Genomic DNA, 12,617 nt, shown 5'->3' with positions numbered 1-12,617 from the left:
TAAAGAATCAGAAAACAATACTGGTATTAATTTGTCTCTAAGATTTTTATGAAAGAATTCAAATCCATACATTGGAAGAATTTAACTAACAGACAATAATTTTTAAATATCTTATAATAAAAATTTTTCACTGTGTTTAAATTTCTAAGCTATTTCAATTAAATATGAAATGACTAGTTTATAAAATATGAAAAGGTTTAACTGTTATTAAATTAAAAAATTCAATTTAATTCTATATTTTTAAGGTTCGATCCTGTTTATTGAATCTTGGAAATTTGATTCTTATATAATTTATCCTATCATGGAAATCTATATTTAGAATCGATCTGATCAATTGTTCAATTCAGTGTTCATTTGTTGTTCTAAACTCCAATAGAGTTAAAGTTAGAAAAGGATTAGGAAAGTATATACTTAGAATCTTATTCTTATTCTAGAATTTGTTCTAAGTAAATGCTTAAAATAATATTGCATTTTTAATTTTTATTCATCATTTCATTCATCTTAGAAACTTAGATTTACTTTTGGTCTGTAAACAAAACAAAAGCATTGAGCTAGCGAGCACCAGTAGATGTCATTCAATACAATTTTATTACAACCGTTGATTTCGTTTGTTTACATTTACGTACGTTTACATCAGCCGCTAGCTAATTAACTGCAATCAACATCCGACAAAATGTATACTAGGATAAATATTTTTAATAAAAATCAAAGTTTAACTATTTTAAAAAAAAGTTTTGCCTTTATTATACCAAGAAGTTACCAGTTTACAGCTGCGATCTCCAACAAAAGTAAATTTTCAATTTTTTTATTGTAATTTTTGAGTAATCTTTTTAATAAGTCAATTTATTTATTATCATACGTTGATTTTTTGCAATTATAGTTTTTAATATTCTAATCATCTAATAATGATTCAGATATTCCCACATCATGTAATAGTAAGAAGCATCCAACAACTGCAGCAGAACCATTCCAGTTCCACTCATCAACAAATCACCAACATAACTACTTACAAAAAACATTCATGTCTTCTTCTTCACAATCCTCCAGTTCATCAAAAAAGAATGTATGGTTGTTGCTGATTGGATCGTCATTAGCAGTGGGAGCAGGTTTCATGTTTATGAAGGTTTATACTAGTTTTATACGTTATACCTCTCTATATTAAATATTTACTTCTCATTTATTTATTTACGTTTATATATTTCATAATTATATTATTAATTATAATATTGTTGACAATTGTTACTCATGAAGTTAATAATGATATATGTTCGAGTCTTTTAGACTAAATAATATTTTTTTATATTCTATAAGAAATATAGCGAGACAACAACAGAAACAAAAACAGAACTGATTCCACCAAAAGTTTTTGTTGGTTTGTTGATTAGAAATTTTTTTTATGAATTTATTTAAATTTAGTATTCCACATCAATAAGATTACAAATAAAAATGTAATAAATTGCCTTTGCATATATTTCTATGAATAATTATAAATATATTCTATAAATTGTTTTATATAATAAAGTTTGTAATTCCACCAATTGCCTAAATGCCTAACTCAACATTCTGCATCAAACCCTGCTAAATAGAATTACCAGAGAGTATACCATACTTGATCATTGGCACTGGAGCAGCTGGGCATGCAGCTAGTAGGGCTATCAGAGCCAACGAAGTTTTTGCAAAGGTTAATAGTTTTGTGTTTTTTAAATCCTTTTTTTCCATTTTTTAAATTCTCTTTTTAAATTCCTTTCTTTTCTTGTTGTTCTGAGCCGATACAATCCCAATAACAGGTCCTGATAGTGGGGGAAGAAAGGCATCCACCATACATGCGGCCACCACTCACAAAGGAACTTTGGTATCAGAATGATGATGAAAAAGTTAAAAACCTCATTTTCAGGACTTATGGTGGAAAGGAAAGAACGTAAGTAACTGCTGTCTATGATAATTTTATCTTGCTTCATTTCAACTTTATGTTAAGTGCAAAATTTAAAAAATCTGATGTTGTCATTTGTTACTTGATTCATTTAAAAAGCTTGATTTCATACCTAATCATTTTGTTTGTTTTTCTTCTCAGAATATTTTTTGAAAAAGAGGGCTACTTTTTTGAGCCAAAGGAGTTGGAATCAAATGAGCATGGTGGCACAGCTTTGGCATTGGGTCTTAAGGTTTACAACTTTTTAGATATTCTTTATTTGAATTAATTTTGTTTTTATTGAATTTTCTTTTCTGTTTTTGAAGGTTTCAAAGATAGATGTTGATGACCAAATCGTTTATTTTGATAACGGACAAAAGATAAAATATGAAAAATGTCTCATTGCTACAGGTTTTTATTTGCTTCATCAGTTATAAAAAAAGTTTTTAAAAATCACTATTTTATATTTTCTGATTAAAATTGAAACTAGTTATACATGTTCAGATATTTTAAATTTTGTGAATAAAATTTTTCAATTTCATTGTTTAGGAGGTACCCCCAAAAATTTGGAAATTTTTAAAAATGCACCACCACCAATTTCTCAAAAAGTTTTACTCTTCAGAACGGTTATTGTTTCATTTTCTATTTCTAGTTCTTACATTATAATTATGATGATATGGAGTAGAGTAATCATTTAATCATTCTGATATTTCATTTCAATTTTGATTCTGTTCACTAAATTAAATCAGGCATGTATATATTTGTAAGGTTGAAGATTTCAATAAACTGAATGATCTGGTGCATAAAGTTCAGTCCATTGTGATAGTTGGAGGAGGATTTCTTGGAAGTGAATTGGCTTGTGCCCTGGGAAAAAAATGTTTGTAACTTTTTTCTTGAAGGTTTCATGCAAATTGTGAAATGATGTGTTTAGTTTTTTTTTTCTTGCTTATTTGTGCACATTTGGTTTCAATCTCAATTGGACTTCGTAATGAATTATCTTTTAATTTTGTAGCTGCTGAGTTAAAATCCTTCAAAGTTATCCAAGTTTTCCCAGAAAAAGGTTTTATATTTTTATAATAATTAGTTGTTACTCGAAAAATTCGATTTTCTACTTTAAAATGTGTTAGCTAATTTAGTCAAAACATATTTGCCGAAATTGTCATAGTAAATTTTTTTTAAATTCCATTAAAGGCAACTTAGGTTTAGTTTTACCCGAATATTTGAGTAAATTTGCTACAGAAAAAATAAAGCAAGGTAATTTACAAGTTATTTTATTCATCAGGCTAAATCCAATTTAATACTTGAGTTGTGATATTTTGAACATTAAAGCTTTTTTTAACATGCTTTCACATTTCATGACCAATTTTGCAATTTCAGAATTTCTCATTTTTTTTAACAGTAAAGTATTCACAATTGTTGTTCCACATATCTTGATAACAACAGAGCACATTAATTATTGTTGCTGGTTATTGAAACAGAGGGTGCTGAGATACTAGCTGAAAGAAAGATTCACCAAGCAAGTTATGATAAGACAGCTGACAAGGTCCTTTTGACGCTAGATGACAATAGTGAGGTGACTGCTTAGTTATTGTTTGATGTATCTGTATTTATGTGATTTTCATCTTTTTTCATCTTTTTACATCAAAATTTAATTTTGTGTTTTAACGCTCGTCTGTGTGATCAGTGATAATGCCGACAAATATCTACCAGTTCACAGAATGCCTGCCTTGTAGTTTTAACAAATCAATCTAAGTGGAGTAATTCACTTCATCTGAATGAAATAATCAGAAATTTAAAACTTTGAATCGTTAAAAAAACAACGAACCAAGTACATATAAAATTAACAGGTTGAAAGTTAAGACACGGTCAAGTCATGAGTCAAATTACAGTTATAAAATATCAATGAAACAATTAAAACTATTCCATCCTGAAACAGATATCGGCTGATTTGGTAGTAGTGGCTGTAGGACTGGATGCAAACATTGACCTTGCCAAAGCATCAGGTTGCATGATTGTCCACACGAAATAGATCATATTCAATTATTATTATGAGTGTTTATGTAAAAATTTCTCAACAAATTTACATTATACATCTAGATAGAATTATGACTTGATGTTTTCTCAAATCTTTCAACGTGAAGCATGAAATCTTTCACAGTGTATACAAAATTTTCAAATAAAATAATTTTTGTTGCTGTAGACCTCGAGGTGGATCCGCGTTTAGGTGGCTTCTTGGTTAATTCCGAACTCGAAGCAAGATCGAATTTATGGGCTGTGAGTTCTTTGACTTTTTTAACTGAAATTTCTGTACAACGTTATTAAAATGTTTGAGGTGATATTTGCCATACCTGGCTATTTTCAATATCAAATTCCACATATCTTAGTTCACGAATGCTCAATACAAAAACTGTTATAAATTTATACCAATAGAATTGAAACTGCATAAACACTTACTGAGCAGAAGAAGCGAAAATATTCTAATGCATCTATATTACAGCCAGGAAAATAATTGTGCTATCTTATCCACTGCTTAGTTTTATACGCATCTTATTTGTAATTCATTCATTTCATCTTAAAACGCTTATATGTTCAAGTTAATTAAATCATGAATTTAATATTATATGATGATCGATGTTACTAGGCAGGTGATGCGGCTTGTTTCTACGACGTCAGGTTAGGAAGGCGAAGAGTGGAACACCATGACCACGCAGTTGTTAGCGGTCGTCTGGCCGGCATGAACATGACCGGTGCTAGAAAACCCTACAAACACCAATCCATGATATGGTCTGATATTGGACCGTATATCGGTTTTGAAGCTATTGGTTTGATTGATTCAGCACTACCTACTGTTTCTGTCTTTGCCAAACTTCCAAATAGTTCAACGCCTGATACAAATATTGATGATGCTAAAAGTCAAGATTCTGAAAAAGTTTGTAATTTCACTCACGCTATTTACCATTCACTCTGTTTTGATGTACAATATTTTATTAATTAATATTTTTTAGACAGATCCAAACCCACAAATAAAAGAATTAACACTTGAAGAAACCTCATCAAAACTCAACTCTTTGGATGATGATGAGTACAGGAAAGGTATTGTCTTCTACCTGAAAGATGACGTCGTGGTAGGCGTATTGATGTGGAACGTTTTCAGTGGCATGAGCGTGGCCAGACAGGTCAGCCATCCATAAACATACTTAATTTTAATATAAAATTTCGTTTTACCAATTCAGATTTATATCTATTTGATGTTTCATACTCAATTCAAACTCAATTAATTTAAAAATTTATGCAGATTATTCAAGAAAGCAGAAAATTTGATGATTACGCCGAAGTTGCAAAGCTTTTCCATCTGTTTTACAAACCTGAAGATGAAGATGACAAAGATAAAACAAAAGAACCTGATCAGACTGAAACTAAAGCAAAAAAAGAAGTCGGAGAAGGAGCAGGTTTCTATGTTGGTCGATAGTTCCAGATACATCATATTAGGATAAAATATTCTAAAACTAAATTTATTTGTAATTTTAACAACTCTTCAGAATGTTTTTATACTATTCAAATCTACTGTATCAATCGATTATGTTGAAAACGAAAAACTTTTTAATAAAAGCGGAGTTTAAACTGATGAGACAAGATAATTTTTTTGATATGTTTTATTTATTCAATATGCAACTTTCAGCCATAATTTCTGATCCGGAAACAGCAACTGATAAAAGGTCTTCTTGTTTCATTTTTTCATAACTTCTGAGAATTAATATTTCATTACAATCATTTTATTTTTGTAAAAGATATCTTTCAAAAATTTATAAAATTACCCTTATAACCCATGACAAAATCAAAACATTTTGTATAAAGTAGAAACTAAAGTTATGTGTGATGTTGACATGTTCTGCATAAGAATCAGTACAATCTGTGCAGTGTAATCAGTATGACTAGACATGATTAACTACTCATTTTTATTGGACTTGAACAAAAAAAACTGCCCATTAGAAAGTTGTTAAAAAGTTTAAAATTTATGAGATGATAGAACAGCAAGAGGATGGAAAGTGTCATAAAAGCTTTATCGTGAAAACTTTTTACAAAAGACAAATACAAACCTTTTTCGTTTCTTTAATTTAATTTTTGTATTTGGTCGTTTCTGTGATTTATCAGTATTTTGATCAACATGTTTATTTTGATTCTTAAACAACGTTATTTCCTCTGGATCAAAATATATATATAATTTTATATGAATTTTAGTTCAAGATAATATTATAAGATGAAAGTAAGGTTTTTATACTTTGCAAATTGGGCAATGCCAAATTAGTGCTAGGAGCATTATTTAAACTCTGTATTTTTCTTGAATTAAAATACAAATCATAGGAATACACTGGCGTAGTTGAGTAATAAAAAAAATCTAATACTTTTCAAGGATATCAAAAAGAAATGTAGATAAAAATTGTTTCTCTTCCTCTGTTATTGTAAATTCTGAACGAGTTCTGCTTTTTAAAATTAAAATTTTTTTTAAAAACTAGCAACTCAAAAGGAGAATATAAAAAAATGTACTTTATTGCTTGATGCTTTTTATGATTTTCTTTTTGTGATGTAGAATAAAACGAGCTAGCATCTGTGTTACAAAAGTATCATTTCATAAATAATTAATTTCATTATCATCGACTATTTAAAAATAATAAAATTTTAATAAATGGGGTAAAATCTAACTCACCAACTGCTGCTTCCTTGAATCTGTCATCAATTTCGCTACTTTCAGAATCAGATGAAGACATTCTTTTAATGATTTAAAAATGATTCTATAAAAATATTTTAACAACTATAACAATTTTGAAGAATGAAAAATAGTTTGATGAATAATATATTTATAATATAATATGTTACAAATAAGCTTTTCTCATTTTTCGTTTTGTGTATTAAGTATTTTAATAAGAAAAAGTTTCTAATTGAAAATAAATAATTCAACTTCTTAAACTTTTAATAAATTAAACATATTTCGCGAAACATTTCACTGAATTAAAAAATTAATTATTACAATCAATTTTAACCGAAAATTTCAACGTAATTACATTCAATTCATTCGCATCGATTTTTGACCGATAAAACAGTTGCTCGAACACACGGGCAATATTTTTTTGCTTACATAGACGTTTAAATTTTGTATTTCATGACGTCATGATGTGACATAAAATTACCCATGTATTGTTATAATTTGGAAGCATTAACGTCACACACCCATTACTTATTATACTGGATTGCAGAAATAGAATCGGCAAATATCTAAATTTTTTTATACATTAATTATATTTTATATATGATACAGAGTACTGTAATATCATCCAATGACAGATGTATATATGTATATTGATTAAATTAACCAGTAGGTAATGTAAACATATATATTAAAATGCAGATGACTCCAAGTCAACATTATAATCAAGCACTATATCTCAATTTCTATACGAATGATCCGTGCACTTTCGGCCAGGTATCAATGTATAGAGTAAGATATACTATCATGAATCAATCAACAAAAATCCCTTAATTACTCAATCGCGAAATAAATTTCTAACCAGTCTATATTCTTAAAAAAAATCATTTAGCCAGCCATCAATCAAATAAACAAAAAACCAATCGGTTTAATTTATTTGTAATTCATTACATAATATTACGTAAAATGTCCAATTTTTAAATAATATGAGGGCAAAATATTTGCTATCTTTTTATAATTAAATTAGTAAACTTTTAAGGTAAAAATTACGTCTAATAAAAATAGCACTTGTTCTATGGGAATTACCACATATAGAACGTGTACTGGGATATTATCTTGAAAACCAGAATAAGATTTAATGTCAGATGAAATTTGACTGATTTTTATCTTTAAATAATCTAAAAAACAGATTAATTATTATTTATCAAAATAATGATATTGTTTTATAACTCAAGGCAAAAAGTTATTTTTATACGTAATCAGATTACTTCCTAGTTTACCTTTCGACAAAAGAGAAACGCTCTGCTTTGCACATAAAATAAACGGAAGCACAAACATTACAATTGCATTGATAACAAAGATGAACTGAACTGGCTGTTACCTCCGGTACCATAAGCTAATTGTTAGTTTATGAAAATGGAAAACATAGAAGAGAAGTTAGATTGCCCGAAACCAACCAAAAATAAAAGTTAGTATCAATTTTTAATTGCGTAAAACGTGATTGATTTGTAAAATTTTTTACTAAAGATTAAAGATTTTTTTTATTTTGATAAAGCCTACAAAGAGCTGAGCCAAAATGGACACAGTGGGGTGCTTATGCAAAAAGATACAAAGTTTTTCAACTGCATACCATGTTGTTAGTATCTACTCTGTCATTACTCACAATTACAAATATTATGCAATGCAATAACACAAAATGATGAATAAATAACTTTATATGAAATGACAGGGAACAAGAAATTCGTTGTGGTATCTGAAAGTTGTGTGTATCTTTTCAAAAATGAAAATGATCGTTCTTATGAAAAAGCATTTTCGTTATTTGGTTACAGACAGTATGTTAAATTAAATGAAATATTTTACAATAAATTAATTATTCAACGTAACTGTGATGTTTGCAGGGTTGCAAGAGCTGATGAAGCATCCACAAAATCTGGCCCATTCCCTTTTAAGATTTCCTACACTTTGGATGAAGTGGAAAAGTTTAAGTACTTCAGCGCATTAGATAACAATGAAAGAAACGTAAGCTTAATTTTTGCTCAAAAACGCTATTTAAAAAAAAATTTTATTATCAGGTTTGGATGAAAGTGTTGAAAAAAGAATTGGTTAAAGCACACAAACTGAGTTCTTTTGAGTATGTTTTGAATTATAACTATCATATTTTCTGCAGATAAAACTTGAATGATAACTTTCACAATTCTCATAAACAGAACAATGTCGACGACATCAAGTGACAGTGGGATATTTGACACAGAAACACCAATATCGACAAGCGATTACTTTGATCGCTATAAACGGAGGAGTGACCTACACGCCGATGATTCAGGTTTAAGATTTAAAAAAAAAGTTGATTTGCAAGTTGACCAAAGATATATTTTGAATTTATAAACAGATTTAGAAAGAGAATACTCGTACATAACAGAACATGATGTGAAACCGATCATTAAAAATAGTTAGCGTTTATGATTATTTATGTATGATGAAAAAAAAAAAAATTTTCATGCTGTCCTCAAAAAGTATTAATTTTTTTTACGACTTCACTACGCCAGTGCAACCATATGATTTGTATTTTAATTATCACCTCAAGTAAAGCTTGAAGTATACTTATTTGGTATTGCCCAACAACTTGCAAAGTATAAAAACCTTACTTTCACCCACCTTATAATTTATCTTAAATTAAAATTCAAAAGAACCGAATTCATGTTCGATGACTATGTCTCCTCCAGCGAGGATTTTCGATAATAAAACAAGAAGCGTCGGAGGGAGCAGCAGCAGCAGCAGGGTGCCACCGCCCCTGCCTCCATTCATCTTACCGGACTCACCAACTTTTAAATCTCCAATCAAAAAATCAACATCCAATCAAATCAATCGACCTGATCCATCAACGAGAAATGCGCCAGGTGAAAATCTTAAAAAATGTTTGGAAACATTACACTGTTGATTAGTAGTTATAAAATTATTTAATCTTTTTGCCCATTAATTATTTATTGTACCGGCTTTTTTTGAGGTTTTAACCTTTTCTTCACTCAATCTGACTCTCCAGCAATAAATTTAAATCTTCATCTTCTTATACTTAATATTAAAATTTTTGCCATTTTGCAACTACCCGCAGAGCTCATTTATAAAAATTGAAAATAATAATATTGTTTTCTTTTTGTAGCTGGGAATACGTCTACGGTAACAATAATTTCTTCTTCGTCTTCTATAAATATTTTTTATTATGTTTTATTTTACGTGGCTTTCTTATTTAAAATACGTTTATTTTATGTTAAAATTTTCATCAGACGCAAAATGCAGAAAGTTCGAAGTACGTGGAGCCATATTTTTTTTTCCAAATGCCATAAATTTTTCTTCTAAAATTTTTTAAACATTAATCATTGCTTTTCATTTGTCTTTGTTATTGTTAACGTTAGACGATCCAGGCTGTGATGCATTTTCCATATCAATGGAAAAATTATTTAAGTAGATCATAGACGGTTGCTCAGAAATTAAAATTTCTTTGTTCACTGAACTTCTCATGCTCAGTGATGATTGTTGGATATTTTCCTTACCAAATAATAACAAAAAAGAACTTGAATACTCAGATATAAATACGTTTGATGGTCGTCTATAGAGTGTAGCGTTAAACTAGCTATTTGAGTGCAACATGAACATATGTGATATATAATATATATATATAATGGTACCATTATAAAATAAACAAAAGCTGAATGAAAAATTGAAGAGAAACATGGTCAACATGGCCTTGAATGATTTGGGTTTGGATGGCTGTGATAAATTCTGTATAATTATATATACTCGTTTGATACTCCAAAAAGATAATACGGAACAAGGGACTACAACATATAAAATGTAAAAAATTAAAAATTTAAAAATTCTTTCACATAAAGAAAACATGAACGGGAAACAACAACGAAACGGTGTATTACTTATCAATAAAATACAAAAATAAAATTTAATTGCTTATTTTTAACTAAATAACATTTTCAACAGAATAAGGTTTCCTGTCAGCGAAAAAGTAAGTAAATATTCATACGATACGACGTTAATTCATAATTACCTGCAGTATCATTTATCCGTTGAATACAATTTATTTTAAATACTTCAATATATTTTTTATTATAAATATAATTTTTATTAGCTAAACTTTAAACGTTATTGTATAAAATATTTTCCAAATATATTTAAATGTGCCTATATTTTATTATGTAAATATGGTTTTTATTAGCTAAATTTTGAGAAGCAAGCCAGATGGGACGGCCATGCAGCCGAAGGAAAAAAGTAAGATGTTTGAAATGATTGAATAAATCAATTTAGTTGCTAAATAAATACGCTTGTTTGTTCAGTAACTTGTTCATACCTTGCACTTAATTAAACGTAAAAATTGAACATCTTGTCTTTACATGTACTTGATCTGGAAGCCTCTGTCTTATAAAACCGTATTTTTATTGTTGCCGATCCCATAATCATGAGGTTCCCTCAATAAATTCAAAATCAACGCGTGACTTCATGATTTCTGTATGATTTCTAATGAGAGGAATACGATGAACATGAAACGTCGATATCACACTTGTGTCTGTGTAAAACTGGATTTGTGTGGCGTGTCTACTGAGTTCTCTTCAGAGCCGCTAAAAGTATAATAAAAAAACGCTATACCAGTTTAAGAGAACACGTCTGTGTTAGGAATGTTTCAATCGTTTATTTACTTTATTATAAATGTTGAACGTTTTTTTATTCAAGATATTTAGTACAATATGGAGCAGAAGGAACATACATGATCAGAAAAAGCGAAAAAAATTTTGATGTTGGTTTGTTTCGATCTTTAGAATGATGGATGAATTATGCTCATGGATATACATGATTATGCTTGCAAAATTAATTGAGAATAAATTTAAATAATTGACAATAAACCAATCTTTCAAGGTTTTAGAAGTCATATCTGAGTATCAACCAAGGAAATTCAAAATTTTTCAAGGCGTAAGTTTGGCAATATTTGTATGAAAGAATGAACTAACCATGAACAAATAACAGCCCAATCATTCAAAAATAGCATATGACAAAATTATTGAAAGCTCTTTCCTTTTTAGTGTGTCATAAAACTGGCGCTTGATTTTAACTATTTTAACAAAAACTTATTTTCAATTATTCAATATTTAATTGTAACGACGCCACTTTGTACGCTCGCTGCAGGAAAATTATGTAACACTAGATGGCGAGAAAAAATTTGATTCGACCAACAAATTGATCCTTCATTACAAAAACAACGACCTGCCAAAGAGAAGAACGAAACTCACTTGTCCGATCAGCGAAAGATTGCCAGGATAGCACTGCAGCGCGTAGAACTTCATGAACATTTGAATTTTTTGAGTTTTAAAATTATTTTCTTGCAATAACTAGTTATTTATTAAATTTGTTTATATATAAACTTTTCTTGTCAAAACCGAGGTAAACAACCGATTATTCGTACCGCTTATGTTCAGCTGTGATTCATATTCTATAGTGGATAATGCCATCGTCAAAATTTAGAAAAATTTGACAAACATAGTTACAGAAAACCATAGCCTGTAACCTATATAGAAAACTTGTCCAAAATTGATAGACTTGAAATCGTGCTCTACAAATATAAAAATTCTTATTATATATTAAATACCTATTTATAATATTATATAATTTAATTTATTTATATGATTGTACAATACCCACGCGGTTTATCACGTTTTGAAGCTTCTTACGCTCAATTTAGTATAGTTCATCTTGATTTATTGTGAATATCGAATCGACGTTCTAGCATGGGTATCTATATATCATATATATCCATGCATTCTAGACATCTCTAATTTGTAAACGTTTGTATCAAATCATCTTCGAGTGACGTTCACATTTTGTACGAAAAATACAATTTTACATTCAGCATCATCCTAAAGTGAACTCAAACACCTCAGCACTCAATTTTCATCAGTTGTTATTCCGGAGTTCAAACACAACGAGATACATTCTATTCCATTTAAT

The 12,617-nt window shown here is 29.0% G+C and overlaps 2 protein-coding genes across 2 annotated transcripts; both read left to right on the top strand.

Moving 5' to 3' along the window:
• Nucleotides 1-1,823: 1,823 nt before the first annotated feature.
• On the top strand, nucleotides 1,824-5,378 carry HELRODRAFT_67025 (hypothetical protein; the record flags this gene model as incomplete). The annotated part of the gene is made up of 13 exons (XM_009024267.1): nucleotides 1,824-1,918; nucleotides 2,072-2,162; nucleotides 2,236-2,320; nucleotides 2,459-2,535; nucleotides 2,678-2,786; nucleotides 2,922-2,969; nucleotides 3,101-3,163; nucleotides 3,388-3,482; nucleotides 3,846-3,912; nucleotides 4,110-4,183; nucleotides 4,551-4,838; nucleotides 4,915-5,085; nucleotides 5,205-5,378. The coding sequence occupies 13 exons, from the start codon at nucleotides 1,824-1,826 to the stop codon at nucleotides 5,376-5,378; spliced, it is 1,437 nt and encodes a 478-aa protein (XP_009022515.1).
• A 2,313-nt stretch (nucleotides 5,379-7,691) lies between these two features.
• On the top strand, nucleotides 7,692-12,346 carry HELRODRAFT_188901 (hypothetical protein). Its single transcript, XM_009024482.1, has 15 exons — nucleotides 7,692-8,079; nucleotides 8,167-8,247; nucleotides 8,341-8,443; nucleotides 8,510-8,630; nucleotides 8,684-8,742; nucleotides 8,819-8,934; nucleotides 9,001-9,060; nucleotides 9,299-9,516; nucleotides 9,777-9,785; nucleotides 9,893-9,915; nucleotides 10,602-10,626; nucleotides 10,837-10,889; nucleotides 11,349-11,412; nucleotides 11,532-11,585; nucleotides 11,799-12,346. The coding sequence occupies exons 1-15, from the start codon at nucleotides 8,022-8,024 to the stop codon at nucleotides 11,931-11,933; spliced, it is 1,179 nt and encodes a 392-aa protein (XP_009022730.1). The 5' UTR covers nucleotides 7,692-8,021; the 3' UTR covers nucleotides 11,934-12,346.
• The last annotated feature ends 271 nt before the right edge of the window (nucleotides 12,347-12,617 follow it).

Source organism: Helobdella robusta (genome assembly GCF_000326865.2).
Source record: "Helobdella robusta unplaced genomic scaffold HELROscaffold_4, whole genome shotgun sequence".
NCBI classification, from domain to species: Eukaryota; Metazoa; Annelida; class Clitellata; order Rhynchobdellida; family Glossiphoniidae; genus Helobdella; species Helobdella robusta.
Note: the sequence above shows the minus strand (reverse complement) of the source record. Positions and strands in the feature narration are given on the sequence as shown.

Excerpts from the sequence above, each read along its gene's own strand:
- HELRODRAFT_188901 (XM_009024482.1), top strand. The coding sequence starts at position 8,022 with ATGAAAATGGAAAACATAGAAGAGAAGTTAGATTGCCCGAAACCAACC. Across the intron at positions 8,248-8,340 it reads TTTCAACTGCATACCATGTT|GGAACAAGAAATTCGTTGTG; the intron begins GTTAGTATCTAC and ends ATGAAATGACAG. Across the intron at positions 8,631-8,683 it reads TAGATAACAATGAAAGAAAC|GTTTGGATGAAAGTGTTGAA; the intron begins GTAAGCTTAATT and ends TTTTATTATCAG.